The sequence below is a fragment of the Odocoileus virginianus genome, chromosome 15, assembly GCF_023699985.2.
Source record: "Odocoileus virginianus isolate 20LAN1187 ecotype Illinois chromosome 15, Ovbor_1.2, whole genome shotgun sequence".
Taxonomy (NCBI): Eukaryota; Metazoa; Chordata; class Mammalia; order Artiodactyla; family Cervidae; genus Odocoileus; species Odocoileus virginianus.
In genome coordinates, this window is record NC_069688.1 from 152,672 (window position 1) to 177,928 (window position 25,257).

Sequence of the window (25,257 nt, forward strand, 5' to 3'; positions counted from 1 at the left end):
CATGGCAACCCACTCCAGTACCCTTGCCTGGAGAATCCCATGGACAGAGGAGTCTGGTGGGCTACAGTCCATGGGGTCGCAAAGAGTTAGACACGACTGAGCGACTAACACACAGGAGGCTCTAGCGGAGGCTGGGGAGGAGAAAAACAGCGTTGGCCATTGGGCTTCGCAAAGGGAGGGGCTCAAGCACTGCTTTCTCCCACCCGCAGCCTCCTGCCACCCTCGCCCAGCGACGCACCCCACCGAACCCACAGCTACAGTCCCCGCTCGGCCCGAGCAGCCAGCCGCAGGCTCCGGCCGCCCGCGAGACCACAGAGATGCCGAGTCCTCCGAGACGCCTAGAGCGCCCCGGAAGTGGCTGGGGGGCCGCGGGCGGGGCGCTTCCGGCCGGCGGCGGTGGCCAGGCGTCCTCAGGTGAGCGAGCTCTGGGGCGATGTGGAGGGTGAGGCGGACGCAGGGATTCGGGGCCTGGCTGCTGGTGCGAAGCGCTCCTGGGTCGCTCGGAACCGAGTTGGTCCCTCCACAGCCTCTGGCCGGGTCCCGCCGGCCCGAGGCAGGACCGGCGCCCGAGTTCCCTTCCCCCGGAAGGAGCCGTCCTGAGCCCTGGCCTCTTTTTTCTCTGTCTGGCTTTTGCCCTTCTGCCCCAGACGTGGTCCCCGAACTAGGAGCGTTCTCAGAACAGGCCTCGTCTCTTAACCGAGCCGGCCCCCTGCCTTAGGCTGCCCCAGGCCTGGGCCCCGCACCTGCGCCCACGACGGCCTCGCTTCCCTGCAGGGTGTGCCGACGTCCACTCCTGAGCGCGGGCCCCTGCCCAGCCCCTCTTGCCTCTCAGGACTCCATCCAGCCCTTCCTCGGGCCAGAACTTGTGTCTTGAGCACTTCTCCCAATAGTCAACCCCCTTCCCCCCGCCCCGCCCTCACGCTGTTGGCTGCTCCCGAGGAAAGGGGCTTTCTCACATGCTCCCCCTAAATTCCTCAGGCTTTCTCTGAGGACGAGCCTACCCCCGCTCGCAAGAAAGGGCTGCATGCAGGTGGTGCCCCGCTGCTCGCTATCTTGCCCACGGTCCGCCCCCTGCCCCCTCCTACCCTCGCCTATGGCACAGGAGGATGTCCACAGCAAGGCTGCAAACGGTCTTCATTGTTCTTGCCGTGTTACCCTTTTAGCTTAAGTTGCTTCAGAAGTAATATACCTGAATGTCACTTTTAAAGGAAGTTTCTGCCTCGTCAGCAGGACCCGTGTGTTTCCAGCTCCTGCTGCACACGCTTCGTGTCAGGCACACAGCAGTTTCTGGCACTGAGTCCCCTTCTCTGGCCCTTCCTCCTCCTTCCTGTTGTGCTTAGAGTCAGGCCCTCCGAAGTGACCGGGCCCCCTGTTTTCCTCCTGGTTTTTACAGTGGTTGTGCACTACACGTCTCCTTGAGGATGGATTATGGCCTTTCATCCCCTCTGCTCCGCACGGGGCCAGGCAGTGCACAGTCACACTGTCACACAGCCATTAGGATGAAAACAGGTCCCAGAAGGACCAGCACCCCCACATTGCAGACCGGGAGGCTGACTCAGAGGGCTGAAAGGATGAACCTGGGGCTGGCTGCTGACAGGCCTAGGGTTTGTCTTTGGGAGTCTTGCTACATCTGAAAACACTTCACTTCTGTTGAGCTGTGGCTCAAAGGGCTGCCTTTGTACCTTCCACATGTGAGTAGTCCTGTGGCTTCACCCACAGCATGAAGTTGGGTGGGGCCACACGTGAGGGTTTGGGGGGAGGTGAGGTGGGGGTCCTGCCTGGAAGAGCGGCTGCCAGCGCTGCCTGCCTCTCCGAGGTGGGACGTGCTGGCTGTCCCTCCTAGGTCGGAGTGGGTGTGAGTGCTGTTTGCACGCTCATGTGTGATTGTGACCAGAGGTGTCCAAGGCTGTGGGACCAGCAGTCGAGAGACTGGCCGCCCCTCCTGGCTCTGGGGGGAGCCTGAGGCCTGCCGAGCTTGTCTTTCTAGAAGGAGTTTGGGGCCTGCTCTTGAAGAGAGGGCTTGAGGAACTTGTTTCTAAAGAGGCTTGCAGGCTCCCCAGCCCCAGAATCCTAGAGGAATCCCTGCCCGCTGCAGCACCTTTGCCCCTGCCTCAGCTGCTCTTGACGGAACGAGGGTTTTATGAAGGTTCTCATGTCAGGTGGCCCGGTGAGCACTTTTGGTGGGAAAGTTGAGTCTTGATGTGGGACATGGCCCTCGGGTCCCAGTGCTTGGTGACATCCCGGCTTCATTCAGTAGCTTCACCCTCATGTTTTCCTGGGAGGTCAGATTGCACCCGACAGCCACTTAGAGTTTGGAGCCGTAGCGAGCGACTCCGAGGTCCCTGTGGAAGCTGAGAAGAGCCAGTGAGCCCGGTAGCCCCCGAGCCGGCCTCTTGCGTCACCTGCTGGCAGCTCTGTTCATTGTCCCCCAGACCCTGCCAGTGGCTGCTTCAGTGTGGGTAGAGTTGACGAGGACGTGCTTATGAGGCCGAGGCACGTGCCCTAATGTTTCTCTTTCTTCCCCCTTTTGCTTTCTAGCTGATAAAGCACCATGTGCACGAGAGAGGCCCCCACGGCTCAGGCAGTAAAACCTCTATTAGCTGGAAACCACCTCCCAGGGCCGCTGTACTCTCCGGTCTGTGTTTGAGGGGAGTCACGGCCACCGTCCCTGCAGAGAAGGCCGGAGGTCCAGCCGTGGGGGCGCCCAGGGTGGCTGACGCTGGTCTACCTGCAGAGAGGGTCGGGAAGCTGCTGGAGCTGGAGAGAGGAGCTGAGAAGGGGCCCTGGCTTGTGCTGGCCCTGCGTCAGCTCTGGCAGGTGAGGGTGGGGGAGGAAGAGGCGGGAAGGCCACCAGCCCCTGCCCAGGTGCGACCCCCTCGGCTGGGACGAGCCCCTCCTCATGGCCTCCAAGCCGATTGCCGGGCGGGGCCCTGGGGAGAAGCGCAAGAGGGTGGTGCTGACCCTGAAGGAGAAGATGGACATCTGCCGGCGCCTGGAGAAGGGCGAGAGCAGGCGGGCACTGATGCAGGAGTACAATGTGGGCATGTCCACCCTGTACGACATCAGGGCCCACAAGGCCCAGCTGCTCCGCTTCTTCGCCAGCTCCGACTCGGACAAGGCGCTGGCGCAGCGCCGCACCCTGCACACGCCCAAGCTCGAGCACCTGGACCGCGTGCTCTACGAGTGGTTCCTGGTGAAGCGGTCTGAGGGCGTGCCCGTCTCCGGCCCCATGCTCATCGAAAAGGCCAAGGACTTCTATGAGCAGATGCAGCTGACTGAGCCCTGTGTGTTTTCTGGCGGCTGGCTCTGGCGCTTTAAGGCCAGACACGGCATCAAGAAGCTGGATGCATCCAGCGAGAAGCAGGCGGCCGACCAGCAGGCGGCCGAGCAGTTCTGCGGGTTCTTCCGGAGCTTAACCGCGGAGCATGGCCTGTCCCCCGAGCAGGTCTACAACGCTGACGAGACTGGTCTCTTCTGGCGCTGCTCCCACAGCCCCAACCCCGAGGGCGGGCCGGCGCCCGGCCCCACGCAGAGCAAGGACCGGCTGACTGTCCTCATGTGCGCCAATGCCACAGGCTCCCATAGGATCAAGCCCTTGGTGGTCGGGAAATGGGGTGGCCCCAAGGCGGTGCAGGGCCTCCAGCACCTGCCTGTCGCATACAAGGCCCAAGGCAGCGCCTGGGTGGACAAGGAGATTTTTGCTGACTGGTTCCATCACATCTTCGTGCCCGCAGTGAAGGAGCACTTCCGAGCCGTGGCCCTGCCAGAGGGCAGCAAGGCCATCCTCCTCCTGGATGGCTCCCGGGTGCACCCGCACGAGGCTGAGCTAGCCTCGGAGAACGTCTTCACCATCTTCCTGCCTGCCAGTGTCACCACCCTGCTCCAGCCCATGGACCAGGGCATTCGGAGGGACTTCATGAGGAACTTCGTCACGCCCCGCGGCAGGCTGCAGGCCTTGGCCCCCCGCTGCAGTGTGCACGATGCCGTGCTTGACGTGGCCTGTGCCTGGGATGCGGTGCCGGGCGCCGTCCTCAGCCGGGCCTGGAGGAAGCTGTGGCCTGAGGCTGCACTCATGGAGGGCTCATCCTCCGAGGAGGAGCCGGAGCGCCTCAGGACTAAGCCCCCCGACCAGGCCTTTGCGCACACCCCCGGGCTCGCAGCAGGTGCCCCAGCCCACCTCGGGAGTGCGGCCTCAGGGAGCCCGGTGCTGGCGGAGGCTGGAGGGGCGGACAGGGCGGCCTGGGAGCAGGCGGCGGTGTCCTTCGATGCCGTGGTGCGCTTCGCGGAGGCGCAGCCCTGCTTCTCGGCGCAGGAGCTGGGCCAGCTGCGCTCGCTGCGATCTGTGTTCAGCAGGCGGTGGCAGGCGCAGCGATGTGGGGCCCCCGCAGCTGCTGTCAAGCTTGAGGCACCCTGGGAACGGCCTGGGCCTCGCGGCACCCAGCCTCGCTCCCCGCTGCCCAGCTCGTCCACGGCCGGCGAGGCCTGAGGCGGTGAGGTCTGACCTGCGGTCTCGGGGTCATGTTCATCAGGACAGCCTGCCCCGTTGAGGTTTTGCCGTGTGGTCTGTCCTGCCACCCGAGCACAAGGAGGTCTTCCTGAAGGGCCCACCCAGACCCAAAATGTCCCAGAACCTCCAGGGGCCGCCGCCCAGCTTGTATTCGCTGCCTGAGCCTTGCTATGTACAAGGGTAGGGACATCTGTCTGTCCAGGCGGGGACAAGCCACCTTCAGCCGACTGACCATGGTCCCCACTGCTGCTTGATGGGGCTGACACTTCCCGAGGGCCCCCGCTCGCCCCCTGGGGCTGTCTGCAGGTCTGGGGCCGGCCCTGGATCAGGCAGGTCACTGAGGGTGGGACTCGACTGTGAGTGAGAGTCTGTATGGCCCCTGCCTGTGGCATTGCAGGCCCTGTGTCCCCGCGTCAGTCGTCAGCTCTCCTAGCAGAGTGAGCCTCACTTCATGTTGCCCTCGGGCTTGGGCCCCAGGATGCAGTGGGCTGCATGCCCACTTGACGTGGTAGAGTTGTTTTTAGAGCCAGCAGGAGCGGGCCACCGAGGAGCCCATTGCCCCAGTGTGGGACCCCAGGTCACTACCAGTGTTTTGAGCATCTTGGCTTCAAGTCCTGTATGTGGTCCACAGTCCCTCAATCCTCAGAACTTTGCATTTACAGCCTCCGCATTAGTAAACCTGGACCAGACGTTCAGAAGTTAGTCTGAGGTGATGTAACAAAAACAGTAAAAGGAGCTACTCAGATGCCTAGCAGCGTTGGAACTCTTATTTTGAGCTGTTGGCCCCGTAGTGATTCACGTGGGGAAAGCTGACTGTGTGGGCCGCTCTTGTAAAGACCCGTACCAGGAGACTTGTGCTCCCTGCATCGCTGCTGATGCCTCTGCTCTGCATCGCTTGTCACCAGACGGAGCGCCTCTGGCCAGCCTGGTCCCTTGTCACCAGACAGAGAGCCCCTGGTCACTCACGACCAGACAGAGTGCCCTGGGCAGGCTGGTCGCCCTCTTTGAATGAACCGGATGTGGGCGTCCTTTTCTGGGCTCTTCACCATTTGCCTTCAGTTCTACCGCTTCTTGGGCAGCTGAATCAGCCCACAGTTTTCATTCCTGTGTTTATCGCACTGAGACCCCTCTGTTCCCGCAAGAGCCAAGGGGAGGTGAGGGTTCGGCTTGTGGTTGTTCTCTGGTATCTTTGCGTCCTTCCAGACACTGAGGTGACAGTCTCGGCTGGCTTGCCACTGCTCTGTGAGCTGTGTGTTTCCTGCTGAAAACGTGTGTGTGAAGATCGTGAAGCAAGCACAGGTCATTTTCATTTTTGGGCCAGACTGCCTCCTGCTGAGCCGTCACGTCGCCTTCCCTCACGTGTGGGGGCGACAGCTGTGCAGCGTGCCCTCTCTCACCACTTTTGGACTCGTGTGTTCCCTGTGCTGTGGGCGTGTGGCAGGGTCAGGTGTCGGGGCGGCAGCCTGGACGTGGATGGACACATGGAGACGCTCCCTCCCCACGGCCAGCCCCAGTCCAGCGGCCTGGAGCAGTAGGACTGTGCTGGGGGTGGGCAGGCCTCCTAGGCCCCCTGTGGGTGCTCAGTCCCCAGCAGACATAGCCCCTGGGCTGGATTCTTGTCCTGCCCACACAGCCTGCTCCCGTCTGTCGTGGCCGATCAGCAAGCAGCCGTCACCGCTGGGAGGGAGCCTGTCCTTGGCACTCCTTCTCGAACTGCTGCTTCTCCTGTTGCATTGGGTCTCGGGGGTCTGATTAGACCCTCAATGTGGGAGGCCCCGGAGGCTGTGCAGTTGGAGAAGCCCGATCAGGCCTGCGGGGTCGAAGTGAACTGCCCACCTCACCTGCATTTCCTGTTGGGGGTGGGAAGCAGGAGGCCCTGCCCTGCACACCCACACCTCTGATGGCTGGGGTGGTGGGGGCAGGGGTGTTGATGGGTGGGTGGGTGCGGGACAGAAAGGCAGGCGGTTGCAGCTCCTGCCTGGACCTATCAGCCAGGCTTCCCTGGGGTGGAGCCAGAGCCCCTTGGAGGCAGCTTGGGGCCATAGTAGCCAGATGTTTCTGGAGGGATGGAGGTTGGAGGCAGGGACTCGCACTGCTTCTGTTCCTGGGAGGCCGTGGCACAGGGCAAGCAGGACCCACCCCGGAGGGCCTGCCCAGCAGCTGCACAGACACCAGCTGCAGTGGGTTTCCTTAAATGTGCTTCTAGCACAGGGCGTAGCGTTCCTGAGTACCTGCTGTGTGCTGGACATTGAGCTCATCTGGAGGCCCAAGGGCAACCCCTGACCTGCTTCCAGGGAGCACATGTCTCCCAAGAAGGGCTTCTGGGGGGCTGCGCTGTCCATGAGTCACATTCTCCACCGCTGTCTCCACAAAGACACGGGCAGACTGCCGAGGCGCCCAGGGTGAGCCGTGTGGCGGTTCCACGCTGAGGGGCCAGCCCCGGAGGCCTGGACCGCTGCCCCCTCCTCCCAGCACTCACCTGTCACCCACCGCCAGCAGTGAGCAGTGCTCAGAGGTTTTCACCAGGGGAGAAGCAGGCTAGTCCTGCAGGAGCGAGCCTAGTGCTGCTGTTAAGGAGCTGACCGTGTTTCCTGCAGAACGAGGTGGAGCCCAACCCAGGGTGCTCTCAAGAGACGGACGTCATGGAGAGAGGTTGACACAGGCTGGACCGCAGGCCCCCTGTGGTCAGGGGAATCCCCAGCACTGATCTCAGTATCTTCTTCAGAGGAGCCAGGTGCAATGGGATTGGTCTGAGAAGGAGCTTCTGCCCAGGGCATTGTTGAAAACCAGTCTGCCAGCTGTGAGTGGAGTTTAACCGCTGGGTGCGGGCAGGGACCACACAGTCAGAGCTTTGCCAAAACCACTGCCATGGGCTGGAGGTACCGTGGGCCTTCCTGAGGCTGTGTCCCTGGGAAGGAGCGTCAGGGACTGAGGGGGTGCCCCTAAGATGACCCAGCCAGTAAGACATGAGGCAGAGAAGAATGTAAGTCCCAGTCTGGGGTGACCAGTACCCAGAGCTGGTATGATACATGACCTAAAATGGCCAGTTTCCAATCCAAAATTACAAACACAAAGAGAAATACGACCACATACCATATTGTTCCTAAAACGCAGGTGACAGTGAGATGTTGGATTTAACAGGGAAAGACTTCAAATTGACCATTACAGATACAGTCAGAGAACTAGAGGAAACCATGATTAAAGAAGTTAAGGGGGGAAAGGAAGATATTAAGTAGAGAAAATCAGTAAAAAGATGATAAATAAAAAGCTGTTTTTAAAAACATGGAAATTCAACAATGGAGTTGAGAAGTACTGTAAGATGATGGATTTGCCAGAGGGCTCAGCAGTAGATGTGAACTCGTGGGAGAAAGAGTTCGTGATCTTGATGGCACTTGAGAGATGATGCTGTCCAAAGAACAGGGTGAAAAGACCACGCTGGGTGGTCTCAGAGTGGTGTGGGACGGTCTCGCCCACCGCCCGGAATGGGAGGCCGGGTGGGGCAGCAGCCTGGGCCTCCATCTCAGCTGGAGCGCCTGCCACCTCCCACCTACCCGGGCTTGCTGGGTGCACGGCCCTCAAAGGTGAAGGCCAGTCCAGGCGGGTGGACGGTCCCCACGACGGCCCCATTTCACGGAGGTGTCCTGAGGCCCGCTGCCGGCCACGGGCTTCCCAGTCAGTGTGCTCACCTCTGTGGGCCTGGGGCAGGAGGGGCTCCTTGAGCAGTGCCAGGAGGGAAGAGAAGGCTGGAGACACCAGGTTCGGTGGAGGGTGGCCGCATCACTCTGGCAGTGTTAGCAGGCGCACAAGCCCAGCAAGAGGGCCTGGGCCTGAAACTGGCTTGCAGGCCAGAGTCCCAGCAGGGGGCCCCGGGTGGCCCCTGGGTCTGGGTGTCACTAGCTGCCCCTGCCCTCCCACAGGCCCAGCTGTGAGGTTGGTCACCCCTCTGCCACATCCTCTCGAGAGACAGTTTCCTGGCCTGGGGACAAAGTGTGTGTGGATGTGGAAGCTGCCAGGAGTTGCAACAGCCCCACAGACCCTTTCAGACAAGGGGCTGGCTTTGTTCTGTCTCTGGGGGCTGTGCAGTGCCTTCTGGGGGACTTGAAAGAGTGCAGGCAGCCCCAGCCTAGAACCTTGAAGGAGCTGGAGGGTTCCTGAGCAGCCAGGGGTCTGCTGTGCGTGGCTTGGGTGAACCCTGACGCTGGTCCCTCACTGAGTCCCGGTTCTTGGACCCACTCCTGCATTCTGACCCTGGTTGCGGGCTGAGCCCCCATTCTGGCCCATGTGCACTCTCAGCTCCCAAGGAGGGCAAGACCAGGGAGTCTGGAACACGTGTGGGACTCACTTGTACCCTGGGGGAAGGCGAGAGCCTTTGTGACCTCGCCCCTCCTCCCCCACGTGTGACGTGGCGCTCTCTGTGACCACACACGCGCCCCCACCCCCACCGCCTCTACCCCGGCTCCAGGCCCTGCTGACAGTGGTCCCGGGGGCGGAGAGTGACTGTGTGGCTGACTCACAGCAGGTGGGAGAGGTGTGAATGTCAGAGCTGGGCTTCCCCCAGTGCAGACCACCACGCATTCAGGCAGCTCCTGGGGGCGCCTCAGGGCTGTGCCAGGCCCCCCTGTGTCACCTGTGGGCAGGCACACACCTGAGCCAGCGCCAGGGCCCCTGCAGACCAGCCCCATCCTCCGAGCCCATGGGGATTGGGGGCCTGGCAGCTGCCTGCCCTGCCTCTGCCTACCCCTTGCCAGGGTCCTGGACTCTTCCCAGTCCAGCTGAGGCCAGTCGTCTCTGGCTGCAGGAGTCAGGAGGCTGTAGGTCCTGGGGTGGGAGGAGCCCAGAGAGCCTGCTGGGGGCATCCTTCAAGGGCTGGAGACTTCTCTGTCCAGCCTGGCGCTGTGCTCGTTCCGGGGCCTGCAGCCAGCTAGCCCTGTCCAGACGACAGCCTGGAGCCCAGGGCCTGGGGGAGCTCCCCAGAGTGGGGCACTGGGAGGACAGAAGAGACCTGGAGAGCAAAAGCCGGCGTCCTGGAGGAGGGGGACCATGGTGCCCAGGGCAGGACGGGACTCTCCTGTGGGGTCCCTCTGCAGGCTCTGGTAGCCTGACTTTGAGGGTGGGGCCCAGGGGACAGGCGTGAGGAGCGAGGGGCCGGGGAGCAGGCGATGGGCAGGCTTTGTGCCCTTGTCCCCCAAGGCTGCAGTGTGAGCTCAGGCCTCCAGGTGCTGAGACACTGGCCACCACGAGGGCAGGCGGGGCTCCCTGTGTTGGAGACGCTGTGTTCTGTGTCTGGACCTGGCAGGGTGGAAGCCTGTGTCAACTTGCCCACATCTCTGCAGCTCCCCAGTAAGCCTTGGAGGAGGCCCTGCTCCCCATCTCCAGATCAGGATCCCTGGAGCACAGGTGAGGTAGTCTGGGTGCAGGTTCTGGCCCCAGGTCCCAGGCTCACTCTCCACCTCCCCCCATCCTGAGCAGCGGGCCTGCAACCGGGCCAGCAGCTTGTCAAGAGCCGAGGCCCCTCCTGCAGCAAAAGGGCCAGGGGCAGCCAGAGGGTCTAAGAAGGCATCTGTTAGCTCAGGAAGCAGCGTGGGCCCGAGGGTTCTCCTCAGAGGAGGCTCAGCTGCAGTCTCCAGTGAGTGGGCGTCCGTCCCCCATTTATTAATAAAGCAGAGTAGTGATGTCACTGGCGTGCTCAGCGAGCCTGCCGCGCCGCTGGCCGACACTTCCTAATTAGGAAAACGGAGTCCAGCTGTCCTTGGGAGGCTCCACAGTAGATGGCATGAGGCCTTGAGTGGCTGCCGTCTACTGGCCTCAGGTGTCTGATCTGCCCCGCCATCCCGTAAGGGGGTCTGGCCAGGAGGTGTGGTGCCCCTTGGCAGTGAGGCTCCGGAGATGGTGATGCTGGTGAGGATGGTGGAGGTTATGGTGGTGGTTGTGGCAGAGATGACCAGTTGTGGTGCTGGATGAAGACACTGGTGATGGGGTTGCTGTGGTCTGGATGTTTGTATACCCCTCCAGATTTAACTGTTGAAAACCTAAGCCCCAAGCTGACGGTGTTGGGAAGCGGGGCCTTTGAGAGGTGGTCAGGTGGAGCCTTGAACTGGATTAACACCCATAACAGAGACCCCAGAAGGCCCCTCGCCTCTTGCATCATGTGAGGACACAGCAAAGTCTGCCGTCCACAGCCAGGAGGGCTTTCACCAGAACCCAGCCACTCCGGCACCCTGACCTGGGATTTCCAGCCTCCTGCAATGGTGAGGAATAAATTTCTGCAGCTTGTGAGCCACCCTGTCTGTGGTATAGTTAGAGCACCCCGGATTGGAAGAAGGCAGGGATGAAGTAGCATGGTGGCAAAGGCACTGGTGGTGGTGCACGGGGCAGTGAGGAACGCACGGGGCAGTGAGGAACGCACGGCGTCAGTGGTGTGGTGGTTGGCGAGGTGGTGGTTTTCATGGTGGTGGCAATATTGAGGATGGCAGGTGATGTGAACTGATCTGTGTCCCTCCCCCATTCATATGATGAAGCCCCCAGCATGACAATGTTCGGAGGCAGGGCTTTCAGGAGGTAATTGAAGTTAGATGAGGTCATAAGAGTGGGGCCCTTTTCCAATAACTAATGCCTATACCAGAAGAGGATGATGGCTTTCAATTCCCCTCTTTCTCACAAACCAAGAAAAGGCCTTGTGAGAACACTTCAAGAAGATAGCCGTCTACCAGCCAAGAGAACTCTCGCTAGAAACCTGATGGACTGACACCCTGATCTTGGACTTGCCAGCCTCCAGAATTGTGAGAAAGAAATAAATGTCTGTTGTTTAAGTTGCCCAGTCAGTGGTGTTCTGTTACAGGGGCCTGAACTGACTGACACTGGGAATGGTGAGGGTGGTGGTGGTGATGATGAAGGTGGTGGTGGTGATGGTGGTGATGACAGTGGTGGTAGAGATGGTGATGATGGTGGTGATGATGAGTGATGATGGTGGTGGTGGTGGTGGTAGAGATGGTGATGATGGGATTGGTGATGGTGGTGATGGTTGTGGTGGTGGTAGAGATGGTGATGATGGGATTGGTGGTGATGGTGGTGGTGATGGTAGAGATGGTGATGATGATGGTGATGGTGGTGGTGGTGATAGAGATGATGATGGGATTGGTTATGGTGGTGATGGTTGTGGTGGTGGTAGAGATGGTGATGATGGGATTGGTGATGATGGTGATGGTTGTGGTGGTGGTAGAGATGATGATGGGATTGGTGGTGATGGTAGTGGTGGTAGAGATGGTGATGATGGGATTGGTGATGATGGTGGTGATGGTGGTGGTGGTAGAGATGGTGATGATGGTGGATGGTGATGGTGATGGTGGTGGTGGTGCTAGAGATGGTGATGATGGGATTGGTGATGGTGGTGATGGTTGTGGTGGTGGTAGAGATGGTGATGATGGGATTGGTGATGATGGTGGTGGTGGTGGTGGTAGAGATGGTGATGATGGTGTTGATGGTGATGGTTATGATGGTGGTGATGATGGGATTGGTGATGGCGGTGATGGTGGTGGTAGTAGAGATGGTGATGATGGGCTTGGTAATGACGGTGATGGTGATGCTGGTGCTGGTGCTGGCCATAGAGGAAGTGGTGTGACAATGGTTACACAGCTTATAAGTGGGACACTTAGAATTCAGAGCCTGGACTGTGGGCCGTGGATCTTAAATGAGTGCCTCCTGCTGAGGGTGGCACCAGGGACCACACGTGGTGGGTAAGCCTGCAGGCCTGTCTGGGTTGGCACTCCAGGAAGCTACCTCCTGCCTCCCCAGGCTCCCTCTCATATTGCCAGGGGAGACACTGAGATCCTGTGGGCTCCTGACATGGCGTTTTATGTTCATCTAGGAAAGTGTGCCTGCCCAGTTCAGGGAGCACTGCTCCTCGGGCGGTGCTTAGATGGTAGACGGAGGGCCTGCTTCCACCCAGCTCCCCTGGGCAGGGGCTGGGGCGGCAGGAGATGGACAGCTCCCCACACTGCTCCTGTCTGTGGACACAGGCGGTGGGCGGTAAGTTGCTGGGCAGATGAGTCCGCTCTGGTGATGGGCTGGCTTGGATGGGTCCCAGGCTGAGCTGGGTGGGGAGCAGGGCCTGGGAAGGAGGGCTGCACTTGGGGGTCCTGACCCTGCAGGGGTGGGGCTGCCATCTGGCTCCCTAGATCCCTAGTGTCTGCCCCAACCCTGAGGGAGCCAAGCTCCTGAGACACCCCCATGGGAGCACATGGGGCCCCAGGACAGCCTGGTTCTGAGGTGGGCGGTGCTGTCAGGGCCGAGGGCAGGGGGCTGGTGCAGACCCCCGCCAGGAGGTGGTCTGTTCAGGGCCCTTAGAGGAGTGGCCCTCGGGCCTGTCGCAGGGACCAGGGATCTGTGGAAAAGCCCCTGTCTCTCAGCTCAGACAGGCTATGTCTGTGGACATGGGGCATTGAGGCTGGAGAGGGTGGGGGCAACCTCAGGGCCCTGGACCCTATCCTAACCTTGGGTTGGGGGATGGACCACTGCCCAGAGGCTATACCTGAGCCCTCCTGCTCTCCTCCTCTCCAGTGCCCCCCCAGGGTTCATCCCCAGCCCCAGCCCAGGCGCCCCCAGGAGGGCTGGCCTCCTTCAAGGTGGACGAGAATGCGCCAACAATGACCACTGTCTGCAGGAGGCCTAAGTGGCTGGGCCAGTGGGTGCCACACAGAGGCGGGGGTGGTGGGAGGTGCTGGTGGCCCTGGCGGGGCAGGGAGAGCCTCCACCCAAGACCTGAGGGGCCCCAGGGCTCCCCCCGCAGGGAGCACCCCGTCCACAGGGCGGTCGTTGGCCAGGGCCAGCACGCGGGTGGGTGGGGACAGGCTTGCTCCCAGAGCTGGTGGGCAGCACCCGGCCCAGGATGGCTGGCCCAGCCTGGCCTGCGCCCACAGGCCCCAGCCCCAGGCCCAGCCCCTCTCTCAGGGACCCATCCTCTGGTGTGCTGCCCGACCCCAGCGGGGCCCTGACTCCCAGGCTGTGCAGCCAGGCAGGGGCAAGTGTGTGTTGAGAATTCATGCAGTGGGGGGAGGATGGGGACGCCTGTGATGGTCTGGGCTGTACACTCCTTGACCATCCTGGGCAATTCCTGACCCTCGGGGAGTCACCATCTCCTGGGCTGGCCCAGTGGTGGGCAGCCCACTGGAGCTCAGCCAGGAGAGGGAGGAAGGGAAGGAGGGAGCGGGGAGGCAGGCACTGTGCCAGGGTGGCGGGGGGAGCTGAGGGGTCCAGGATCTACCCTGGCCTGTGGGGAACAGACTGATGATCCCAGGCCAGGAGGTGGCCAGTGCCGTGTGCAGGTCACGGATGTCACCAACCCCTCCCCTGAGCACCCCGCCTCCTGCTGCTGTGGCCCCCACACCCTGGGGAGTATCTACAGATCCACAAACAGAACTCAGGACCAAGAACGTGGAAGACGGGCCGTGCGTCGGATGTCCTGCCGATCAGCCCCTTACCCTGAACCTCTGAGGGGCCACCTGCCCATCAGCTGAAGAAATTGATGCTCAGAGGGTGTCCAGGGTAGCCTGACCCTGCACCTGGCCAGTGGCGGCAGACGGCAGGATAGGGATTGGCCTCGGGGCCAGGAGACTCAGTCATTTGCTCACCAGCTGGTTCCCCAAGCTCATCCCCTACCCTCCCTGCACCTCAAGCTCCCCGTCTGTAAAATGGTTGACAGTGACCACCCATCTGTTCCAAGGAGCAGGGAGATGCTCGGCACGCACTGAGGCCGTCTCCCACACTGCTTCCATGTCGACCTCTTTCTAGAGAGACCCTCGAACCAGGATGGGGGCCCTGGCAGGTGGGACTGGCTGTGCAGCGGGTGGGGTCTGTGGCAGAACAGAAGCACAGGCCCTTTATTCAGAATTGGTAAGATCTACCTGGCAGCGAAGGCCGGGCACAGACCCAGAGGGTGTGGACGGCGCCCCAGAGACAGAGGCCCAGGGAGGCGCGACTGAGCGGCTGCCAGTGGACGGGTCGAGTGGAGATCGGGGCCAGAGGTCATCGCGGCTGTGCCTAGCATCTGAGGCCGGCAGCAGACAGGGAGGCACCACACCCCAGGGCAGAGAGTGGGGGAATGCCAGCCTGGGTGGGCGAGGGGCCTGCAGCTGCGCCAGGCGTGCAGCTGTGGATCAGGAGCCCAGGAGAGGCCTCGGCCGGACTGGGAGGGCTTGGATGAGATGCGCGTGGGCCGGGTGGCTTCAAGGGCAGAGGGAAGGAGAGGTGAGAGGGAGAATGGAGGCGGGACCTTGGACCTCCTCAGCCGAGTTGGCCGCTGCCGTTTCCCGTGCGCGGGGGTGGAGCTGGGACAGAGCCTGCCTTCCGCCTGCCTGCTTGCCGGCGGCACCGCCTGCACCTGCGTGGGGAAGCTCCCCACGTCACAGCAAGCTATTCTCAGCCCCGCTCCTTTTATGGCCCCGGAAGTGAGTGGTGGAGGCTGGCGCACTGCGCTGGCTTTGAGATGTAAATGGGAACGCAGAGCGCGGCAGAGCAGTGGCCACCACCCCCTCCCTGGCACGGGCGTCTGGGGACGTCTCCCTGGGCCGGTTGGCAGCGCACCCCACATCCTGGCCACCTTCAGGGTTTCTGCTGCACGATTGGACCCCCGGGGATCCAGGGAGGTGGTGGGGGCCGTGCGCAGCCTGCCTGGGTCACAGTGGGCAGAGAAGAGGGGGCGGCTGCCCGATTCCAACTCCCCCCACCCCGACCCCGGGAGCCGGCTCTGCTGTCATCCCCACCCTCTAAACGAGCTCTCAGAGTGGCCCTCCCTCCTTCCCCGCACCCATCTCAGAGTGGCCGTCCCGCCGTCCCCGCACCCACGTCGCCCTGCTCACCCTCCACGGTCCCCACCCAGCAGGGCAGCACGCGGGGGTGTGGGCGCACCTCTGAGCAGGCAGAGTCTCTTCGGTTAGTGAGCAGGGCATTTTGTCCACTCCGTGCGTCCAGAGCGAGCTCAGGGTCTGGCCGTCGGCCAGCAGGAGCACGCCTTGGCCAGAGAGATCAGGAAGCACGTGCACTCTGACATGCTGATACACTCTCACACACTAACGCTCGCTCACACACACCTACAAACGGCACAGGTGGGAGGATGCTGTGCTCAGGGGCTCCGAGGGGGGGCGGGGGCGGAAGAGGCTCTCGCGCTGGAGGCTGGGGGTCCTTCCTGGAGGCGGTGACCGTGGGCTCGGATGAGACGCCCCATGAGCCTGGCTGAGCTTTCATGCCTAGGTTCTGACACTGGGCAGACCTCCATCAGTTAAACAAGGTGGTGTGGTGGGCGGCAGGCTGGCCAGGGCCTCATGTGGACCAGCGCGCTCAGCGGGCCAGCGCCCTCCTTGTCACCACCCACCACAGCTGTCCACCCCCCGGTGCGCCGAGGATGGCGGGGCCAGCGGGGTCAAGGGGTCCGCAGGACGCCACCCCGAGACGCCTCGAGAAGTGGGGGTGGGGCGCAGAAAGGGGGTGCCTGGCTCCCGACCAGGGCGCCTGCCCAGCTGAGGGGACACTTGGCTCCAGCTGCCGTGCGGGTGGTCAGCCAGCAAGCGGCATGCACAGGGGTGTCCCTGCCCCACGCCCCTGCCTCCTGGCCCCCCTTTCCAGCCCCCACCAGCAAAGCTGCACAGCCTCGCTCACCCGGTCCCACCTGTCCGACTCCCCAGCAGGCACCCTGGGTGCCGCAGCTGCTCCTCGAAGGGCCTGACCCTCTGAGCGGAGGTGCTACCAGCTGGCAGCCCAGTGCCAAGGGCAGCGGCTCCATGGGCAGCATGCCTAAGGCCGCACACAGCCCGGTGTCCTCCGGGGACTGTGTGGGGGTCACGGCGGTGGCCCTATTTCATGGGTGACTTGCACCTCCCCACCATCCCACCTTGCTCAGTGCCAGCCAAGCCGGGCTCCGGAAGTGCTGCTTGATTGACTGACTCACCTCACAGCTGAGCAGGGCAGCAATGGCTGGACCCACTCTGCGGGTGAGGAAACTGAGGCCGGGGGTGCAGAGGGGGTCCACCCCCAGTCACGCAGGATGCGCACCGTGTTCCCGGCACCTCGGAGAGCCAGCAGATCATCCCCTCACCCTCTCACCAGCCAGTCCCGGCTCTGGCTTCCCTGCGGAGGGGCCTGGAGCAGCCCTGGACCCTCTTGCTAGGGGCTTTGCCTTCCCTTCTTCAATGGCTGGGGGTGGCGAGGAAAGAGTGTCCCTTGAGGACAGGCCCTGCCCTGCCCTACCCATGGCCCCTGCTCAGGCCTTGGCCTGGAGGGTGCAGGGAGGCCCTGCCATGCCGGGATCGGCAGGAAAATGCAGAACTTTCCTTGGTGCAGAGGGAGGAGGGTCTGGTGTGTGAGGTGGCCTGTTCAGGGGACAGAACGCAGCACACACCCTGCCAACCAGAGAGGAGAGGAGAGGCAGCCCGGGAGCAGGGGCGGGACAGGAAAGAAAAAGCTTCCGCAGCTCCGGGAGCTCAGCCCACCCCCGCCCCCACGCAGTCCAGCGCTGCTGCCTCCCTGGCCCCCAGGCTGAGCCCAACCCCTGCTCAGGGTCACTCCAGTCTGGAGTCAGCATGTGCCCGATCCCCCAGGGTCCTGCCCTGGCCTCCTGGGCCCTCCCAGAGGCTCCGCTGCAGCAGGCCCCGCAGGCACATGGGGTGGAGGGACCCCAGCTGAGCCGCCTGCCGGTTCAGGGCCCGGGGAGGGCCCCCGCCTTGTAGGGCCTCCGTGAGATGAGGGAGAGCGTCTCCCCAGGCAGGAGACCACCAGCCCCAGCGGCTCGCCCTCCTCTGTGCCTCCGTTTCCCAGCTTGACGCTCTCCTCCCTGGCTCAGCTCTCCCACCGTGTCCATGGCCCCCGCCTGCCTGTCCCGGCCTCTCCGTGGCCTAGCCCCCCACAGCTGGGCTCAGGAGCATGGCTGGACCAGCAGTGCCCTCCGAGCTGACTGGGCTCAAGCCCCAGGCCGTGCAGCCAGCCGTCCCCAGGGCCTCTGTTCAGCCTCATCAATGGAGCCCAGGCATGTGTTCTGGCCCCACCACTGCCTTGGGGGCAAGGGGGCTCCCCCCAGGGGCCACAGGGAGGGGTCCCGACCACCTCCTACCTCCCAGATCCTGGAAGTGATGCTCCGATGGGAGGCTTTTGGCAGGACGAGGGGGGCGTCCTCGGGCAGGGACCAGGTCAGGCAAGAGGACCAGTACTCAGCCTCGCTGGACCCCAGTCCCTGGCACTGTCAGCCCAGTTGACAGACGGACAGTTAAGGCTCACTTGGGCAACCGCCAACTGTCTCCCAACCAGAAAGGGAGGGAGAAGGGCCCACTATCTCGCCCATTCCACGACTCATTGCACGCGCACGCTCTGCGCCAGGTCGGCTTCGGGCTCCGTGGCTCAGCTGTGAGGATGCGGACGCCGTCCTGGGGCTGCTGTCACACCCAGCTCTCGACTCTAAGTGCTTGGCTGAGCAAGAGGGAAGCAGCAACCACGAGAGACCTGGGTTCGGGCCTGGTTCAGGGCGAGGGGCAGCAGCGCTGGCCAGGGTGGGCAGATCCTCGGCACCAGGACAGCCGGGCCGGGAAATGCCAAACGGATGGTGGCAGGCGCAGGAGGCAGGAGGAGGCCATAGACCTCAGAGGGCTCCACCGGGTGGGAGGACGGGCAGCGGGTACACGTGGAGGGTGGGCACCCGGGCCCCAGGCCAAAGCCGGGCAGGAAGGGCCAGGTGAGAGCGGGTGGCTGACGGCTGCTCCGGGCAACACCCCGGCTTTCCCTCCATAGCCCCCCTCCCCGCTGCAGGAGGCAGTGACCTGGGCCTGGGGGGTCCATGACAGCGTGAGCTCTGCCTGCAGGTGCTTGTGCCATGCTGGGGGCAGATGAGAGGCTGCGAGTCTGCAGGGCGGCGGCTGGGGCCCTGCTGGAGAGGTAGGCCAAGCCTGGCTCCCAGAAAGCACCCCAGACCCCGCAAGAGGGACGAGGAGGGAGGTTCCTGGGGATGGAACCTGGTCAACCTGATCATGGAGCAGCCTTGGGAAGGCAGGCGCTGTGGGGAGCAGGGGCGGGGTGGGGGGCTGGCAGGAGAGGTTGGGGAGACCCAGGGCTGAAACAAGGGTCTCAGCATCAGGAGAGCAGCCCCTGGGGGCTGGGAGCCCTGAGCCCTGGGGGCAGAGCATTAGAACCTGGAAGGGCTGGAATGGGGGCCTCCCGGACCCTCAGGCTGGGCAGACCCAGCCTCTCCTGCTCACCCGCTTCCATCTGGGGCAGGCGAGGCGTCAGGAACTGCCAGGCCTGAGGAGCAGCAGCCCAGCCAGGCTCTGAGAGCTGGGGGCGGGGGGCTGGGCCCCCGCTCCGTCCTTGCACAGCCCCGCTGCCCACTGCGCCCGCCCCTCCTCAGCCTGAGCCGGCCTGCTCTGGGTGGGCTGGGGCTGGAGGCCTTCAGCCCCACCGGCAGGGGAGGTGGGGGCAGCCCCCACAGGCACGGAGCTGGCCAGGCCTCCTCTCCGGAGGCGGAGGCGGCAGGAGAATGGAGCCTGAGGCTGCAGCGTGGGGGTGTGCTGAGGGCTTCTGGGGCGATAATTGGGCAGCGATTAAGTGTTCCCGGAGCAGCGGCTGCGGCCCGTCACCTGTCACAGCGGCCTTGTGAGCGCAGCCTCTGTGCAGCGCCCTCCACACCCACAGCAGGCCAGGCTGGCCGGGCAGAGGGGCCACCGAGGGCCGGTGTTGAGGCCAGCCCACCTGCCAGGCTGCCCTGAGACCCACTCTCCCGCCCACAGAGGGGACGCCCACCTCCAGCCTCCTGCCCCAGCCGGCCCACGGCTCAGGGGCCACAGGGCCTCTGTAAACCGAGGGGGTGACCAGCCATCCCTACTGGCCACTCAGGTGCTGGCTCTGGCACCCCCGCCACACGCAGGTGCGCACACACACACACATGCACACAGGTGCACACGTGCGGTCCCTGCCTGGCTGGCTCGCTGCAGGCCTCTCCTGACCAGGGCATTCAGATGTGGTAGCGGGCTTGTGGTAACCAGCCCCGCTCACGCACACAGACACCCTACTGCCTCCGGCCCTGGGATTCCTGTTCTGGCAGCAGCTGGCCCACTCCCCACCCTGCTCCCTCTCTGCTCACCCACTCGCCTTTAATTAGAAATGCCAGGAGTGCGATTTGGGAGGAGTTTCTGCCAGGGAGACATTCCTCCCAGCTAAGGGTGGAAGCTTAGAGCAGGAAAGGAGGTGGCAGCTTGGCTCTGAGGGGTGCTCCCAGGACAGAAGGGGCCCCGGTGGGGCCCAGAGTGGGGACTGCAGTGTGGGCGCCCGTGTGCCCTCGCGCGTGTGAGCAAGACACTGGGGGCGGGTGGGCCTGGCATGAGGGGGTAGGTGTGAACAGGGATGACTGGGTGGGGGGAGGATGGACGGGTGTGAGGTATGAGTGTCTATGTGGGGGAGGGGTGAGTGTGTAGTGTGTGTGTGTGAGGGCGCTGGCCGCAGGGAAGGCGTCTGGACAGGCAGTGGTGCGTGGCTGCGGGGAGTGTGTGCCACCTGTGCCCGCAGAACTGCAGAGGACCTGGGACCACAGCCATCTGTCCTGGGCATCCAGGGGGACGTCCCTTCCCCATACTGTTGCCAGGGAGGCAGAAGGGACCTCCCTCCCGAGGGAATCTCAGCTTCCGGAGCCCCGTTCCTTATATGGTGCTTTGCTTCTCTGCCTCCAGCCGCATCAGGCTGCCAGCACCCTCCCCCCTCCCCCCACCTCCATCCTCCTAGAAGTCTTGGAGCTTCTGCTCTGGGGGTTCAGGGGTCACACCCTGTGGTGAGAGGCAGGACCCCTCCGTCTCCCCCACCCTCTGCCCCCTGAGAGCAGCCTCCAGGTGTCCCTGGAGGCACCGAGTGAAAAAGTCCTGGCCTCAGCAAAGACCTGGGATTGAGGTGCCAGGTGGTCGTGCCCAGCTACTGCCAGCCAGGCACACATGCACCCACTCCATGGCCAAGGGAGCTGGGGGTCCAAGCCCTGGGTGCGTGTCCCCCTCACACAGGACGCAGGGCCAGCCCCAGGCCTGGATTCAGGGGCTCCCGGGCAGGGACAGAGGGGTCAGGCCACGTCGGGGACTCACACCTGACACCTGGGGGTGTGTGTGCACATGAACATGCCTCGAGGTCTTCAGATCAAGGAAAGAGGGTCCGAGTACCGAGGTGCTGGCCAGGTCTCACCTGTGGCTGAACGTCCCGCAGACCGCGGCTGGGCAAGGTCAGGGCCTGCGCCGGTGGCCCAGGGGTGCAACGTCCAGCACTCCCTCCCAGCCCTCCACCCCCCCCAACCCCCCCGCAGGCAGGAGGTGGCAGCCACAGGAGGAAGCAAGCCGGGAGGGGCCCAGGAGAGGGGGCTTCCTCCTTACCTCCGGGTGGGGGGCCCCGGGGCGCTCACCTGGCCTCCTTGCCCCGCGCTGGCAGTGGGGGCGTCGTGGTCCGTGCCCAGCTCCATCCCTGGGTCCCCGCGGGCTGAATGGGTCGGAGAGGGGGCGGCGCGAGCGAGCGCATTAGTCACCCCGGGCCGCCGGGTGTGCAGGGGGTGGGTCCTCCCTCCGCCGGGAGCGCGCGTGGGCGCGGGAAGGCGGGCCGGCAAGCTGGGGGCGCGGGCGGGGAGCCGGCGCCCGGGCCAATGGGAGCCGAGGCTCGGCGACGGGGCCGCCCACGGGCCGCGCTGGCGGCATAAAGAGCCGGCGGCCGAGCTCCAGCGCAGAGCTCGGGCGCTGAGTCCTCCCGCTCCGCCGCCGCCGCCGCGACCAGCCGGGACCAGCAGCTCCTCCGCGGGACCCGCCCGCCGCGCCTCGCAGCTCCGCGCAGCCGGCCCCCAGCAGCCCCTCGCCGTCCCCAAGAGGACTTTGCAGCTTCCCTCTCCCGGCTGTCCGAGCGAGCCCCGCCGTAACCTGCGAGCCGATGGAGTTGGACCACAGGACGACCGGCGGCCTCCACGCCTACCCCGCGCCCCGCGGCGGGCCGGCCGCCAAGCCCAACGTGATCCTGCAGATCGGTAAGTGCCGGGCGGAGATGCTGGAGCACGTGCGGAGGACCCACCGGCACCTGCTCGCCGAGGTGTCCAAGCAAGTGGAGCGGGAGCTGAAGGGGCTGCACCGGTCCGTGGGCAAGCTGGAAAGCAACCTGGACGGGTACGTGCCCACTGGCGACTCGCAGCGCTGGAAGAAGTCCATCAAGGCCTGCCTGAGCCGCTGCCAGGAGACCATCGCCAACCTGGAGCGCTGGGTCAAGCGGGAGATGCATGTGTGGCGGGAGGTCTTCTACCGTCTGGAGAGGTGGGCCGACCGCCTGGAGTCCGGGGGCGGCAAGGTACCCGGTGGGCAGCGACCCAGCGCGCCACACCGTCTCGGTGGGCGTCGGGGGTCCCGAGAGCTACTGCCAGGATGCGGACAACTACGACTACACTGTCAGCCCCTATGCCATCACTCCCCCGCCGGCCGCCGGCCAGCTGCCGGGGCAGGAGGAAGTGGAAGCCCAGCAGTACCCACCCTGGGCGCCGGGGGAGGACGGGCAGCTGAGCCCCGGCGTGGACACGCAGGTCTTCGAGGACCCGCGGGAGTTCCTCCGCCACCTGGAGGACTATCTGCGCCAGGTGGGCGGCTCCGAGGAGTACTGGCTGTCTCAGATCCAGAACCACATGAACGGGCCAGCCAAGAAGTGGTGGGAATACAAGCAGGGCTCTGTGAAGAACTGGGTGGAGTTCAAGAAGGAGTTTCTGCAGTACAGCGAGGGCACGCTGTCCCGGGAGGCCATCCAGAGGGAGCTGGACCTGCCGCAGAAGCAGGGCGAGCCGCTGGACCAGTTCCTGTGGCGCAAGCGGGACCTGTACCAGACGCTGTACGTGGACGCCGAGGAGGAGGAGATCATCCAGTATGTGGTGGGCACGCTGCAGCCCAAGCTCAAGCGCTTCCTGCGGCCCCCGCTGCCCAAGACCCTGGAGCAGCTCATCCAGAAGGGCATGGAGGTGCAGGATGGCCTGGAGCAGGCGGCTGAGCCCGCCGCGGAGGAGGCCGAGGCCCTCACGCCCGCCCTCACCAACGAGTCCGTAGCCAGCGACCGGACTCAGCCCGAGTAGAGGGTGCCGGCCCCGTCTGCCCGCCTGTGGCCCTCGCCCACCGGGACTTTTGAGTGGGCCCGCCCCTGCAGGGGAGCCCTTAGTCTCCTCGTGCAGCCGGACGCTCACCTCAGCCTCCTAGCCTGACTCCAACAGACCCGCGTGACCCAGATGCGGGCAGTGTCCCCCAGACAGCCAAGGGGCTCCCCTTCCTCGCAGACCCAGCCCTCACCCTCCCTGCGTCTGTCTTCCCCGCTGGTGGACTGGCCTGAGTCAGCGACCCCGCCCTCCATGCTCTCAGGCCATAACAGTTTCCTTATCCTGATCAATGCCTGGGCCCTCTGGGCACTCAGAAACCCAGTGTCCAAATGGCATGGGCCGGCGCGCACCCAGCTCAAGGAACACCCCAGAGCAGAAGTTCAGGGGCCACTGGTGCCCCCGCAGCCTGGGCTTCAGGGAAGCTACTTCTCCTGGCAGTCGCCGTGACCGGCTGGCACCCCTGCTGCCCCCCGGGGCAGCTGGCCAGCCTCGGGCAATGTGGCTCCCTCCCCCTGGAGGAGAGCCCAAGCTCAAGACGCAGCAGCAGCAGCAGCAGCAGCAGCCACAGTGGCAGCAACAGACCTGGCGACCCGGTGCCTCCTGGCCACTCAGGTGAGCCCCTGCCCCTTGGCACCACCGCCAGGGGGCACCATAGGGCTGGGAGGGCCCAGGGCCAAGCCCACCCTGCCAGGCAAGCTGGAGGCTCAGAGCCCCTGGCACTCCTAAAAATCAGCTGCTGGGATGGGGTTGGGGTGGTGTGAAGGGGAGATCCCAGGGGTCAGGGAGGGGGCTGGAGTCCCCGGGGGCAGGGCTGGCGGAGGTTGCTGACCCAGCTCTCACCAGGCCCTGTGTTTTCTCTCCCCGCAGCACCAGTGGAGAGGGCCAGAGCCCCGAGATGACTCACCCACAGCAGGCGGCAGGTCCCCTGGGGCCTGAGTCCTCCAGCCCGGCTGAGGCAGCAGCCGGCCCTCAGAGCCAGGAGAGTGACGACAGGTACACAGGGGACCCCGCCCCCGGCTGTCCTCACAAGGGGCCCCCCAGCTCGCCCCAGGCCTCCAGTCTTCTGGGCCAGCTGAGAAACAGCCCCCTGGGACCCCAGGGGCTCGCTCTCTGAAAGGGCGGCCCCGCCCCACCCCGGCTGCCCGAGTCCCTGACACCCGTGTCTTCCTTCCTTTCAGGTCTCCAGGCTCCCACAGAGCCTTTGCTGCTGTGCCCGGCACTGTCCCTTCTCCTCTCCCCCTGCAAGCTGCCTGCACGAGAGGAGAAGCCTGAGACCAGAGGAGGGGGCCCAGCAGAGAGCTGGTGGTGAAGAGGGGCCAGCGCGAGGGCCAGGGCCTGCCGCTATGCCCGCCCCGCTGGCTGCCCACTGCCCGCCCGCCCCCAGGGCCGCCGCCTTCCCGGGCCTGGCCTGGCTCCCACCCCGGAGCCCCTGCCCGCTGCGCGGCCATCCTCTGCCGCTAGAGCTTCCGCCACGGCCGCCCCGCCCGGTGGCCCCAGGCCCAGCCCCAGGAGGCCTGGAAGCCTGTGCCCCTGGGGCTCACTCAGGCTCCCTGCCAGGGCCTGCCTCGGCCCTGGGCTGGACCCCCACTGCCCCAGCCACCAACTCCCTGGTGCTGGCTGGCCACCTGTGTCTGCAGCCCAAGCAGGCCTGGTTGGGGGCTCCCAGACTTGGGAGACCAGCTCCCTCAGGAAACTCTGCCTGCCCCTCTGTCCCGTGTCCTGCCAGCGCCGCCCCCCGCCCCAGATTTTATTTTTGCACATAAGCCATAACCTGCCCTCCTCGGCTGGCGCAGGCTACAGGGAGGCCCCAAGGTCCTCAGGGGGGTGTGGTCAAGTCCCTGCCCCCTGTGGATCAAGCCTCGAATGTCAGGCCAGGTCATGTCCACCCTGCCACCTCACCTGAAGACAGACGCTTTTTCTAAGACTTTGTTAATAAAACACTGAAACTTACTGGCGTGTGTGTGCTGCTGTTTCTCTGCTGGCTGGAGGGGGCCAGCCCCTCCACCGTTCAGGGTGGCGGGACCCTGGAACCCAGGGGAAGGGCTGACCATCTCAGAACACCGGAGCCACTGCCGTTCATGCTGAGTGGACGACAAGGTGTGGGATGTGCCGGGGGCAGGGGGGCTGGTGAGGGTCCCAGGCACACGTCTGCTGCCAGGACTCCACCTGCCCAGAGGCCTGTGGGTCCAGAGGGGATTCTCAGGGTTTGGACCCGTGAGAGCTGGTTAAGGCCCCTGCTGCGGGGAGACCTTGGTGAGTCTTGGCTGCAGGGTCTTAAACTCCATCTTTCTGAGCCTCACACTGCTCAGTCACTCAGGTGTGTCCGACTCTGCGGCCCCGTGGACTGCAGCACGCCAGGCTCCCCTGTCTTTCACTACGTCCCGAGGTGGTGATGCTCTCTAGCCATCTCATCCTCTGCCGCCTCCTCCTCCTGCCCTCAATCTTTCCCAGCGTCAGGGTGGGCAAAGGATTGGGGATTCAGCATCAGTCTTTCCAGTGAATACTGGAAAGTGAAGAACCTCACATTCCTCATCTGCAGACAGAGAAGTCATCACTGAAACCACTGCGGGCTCGAGACCTTAGACGGGAGGCGATCCACACTGTGCACATAAGCTGTAACACACCTGCTTTCGTGGAGGAC

At 64.2% G+C, this 25,257-nt stretch overlaps 2 protein-coding genes and 1 long non-coding RNA gene across 6 annotated transcripts; 2 read left to right on the forward strand and 1 right to left on the reverse strand.

Moving 5' to 3' along the window:
* The first annotated feature begins 317 nt into the window (after nt 1-317).
* On the forward strand, nt 318-5,258 carry JRK (Jrk helix-turn-helix protein). Of its 4 annotated transcripts, none has more exons than XM_070476887.1 (3): nt 332-414; nt 1,394-1,691; nt 2,539-5,258. In XM_070476887.1, the coding sequence occupies exon 3, from the start codon at nt 2,900-2,902 to the stop codon at nt 4,484-4,486; it is 1,587 nt and encodes a 528-aa protein (XP_070332988.1). In that variant the 5' UTR covers nt 332-414; nt 1,394-1,691; nt 2,539-2,899; the 3' UTR covers nt 4,487-5,258. The 4 variants fall into 4 exon arrangements, with proteins under 4 accessions (XP_070332991.1, XP_070332988.1, XP_070332989.1 ...); XM_070476888.1 differs by lacking the exon at nt 332-414 and adding an exon at nt 1,988-2,167 and having other exon boundaries at nt 421-1,691; XM_070476890.1 differs by lacking the exon at nt 1,394-1,691 and having other exon boundaries at nt 318-414.
* A 2,329-nt stretch (nt 5,259-7,587) lies between these two features.
* LOC139038421 (uncharacterized) lies at nt 7,588-21,184 on the reverse strand. Its single transcript, XR_011491378.1, has 2 exons — nt 20,913-21,184; nt 7,588-9,509 (listed from the first exon to the last, which is right to left on the reverse strand). It is a non-coding gene; the product is annotated as an uncharacterized lncRNA (long non-coding RNA).
* Nucleotides 21,185-21,206: 22 nt separating this feature from the next.
* ARC (activity regulated cytoskeleton associated protein) lies at nt 21,207-24,566 on the forward strand. The gene is given in 4 exon segments (XM_020900033.2): nt 21,207-21,832; nt 21,834-23,228; nt 23,484-23,609; nt 23,795-24,566. Coding segments are annotated over 2 exon segments (1,173 nt in total). The 5' UTR covers nt 21,207-21,424; the 3' UTR covers nt 22,599-23,228; nt 23,484-23,609; nt 23,795-24,566.
* The last annotated feature ends 691 nt before the right edge of the window (nt 24,567-25,257 follow it).

Bases quoted from the DNA above. Each gene is read 5' to 3' on its own strand.
- JRK (XM_070476890.1), top strand. From the start codon at position 2,900: ATGGCCTCCAAGCCGATTGCCGGGCGGGGCCCTGGGGAGAAGCGCAAG.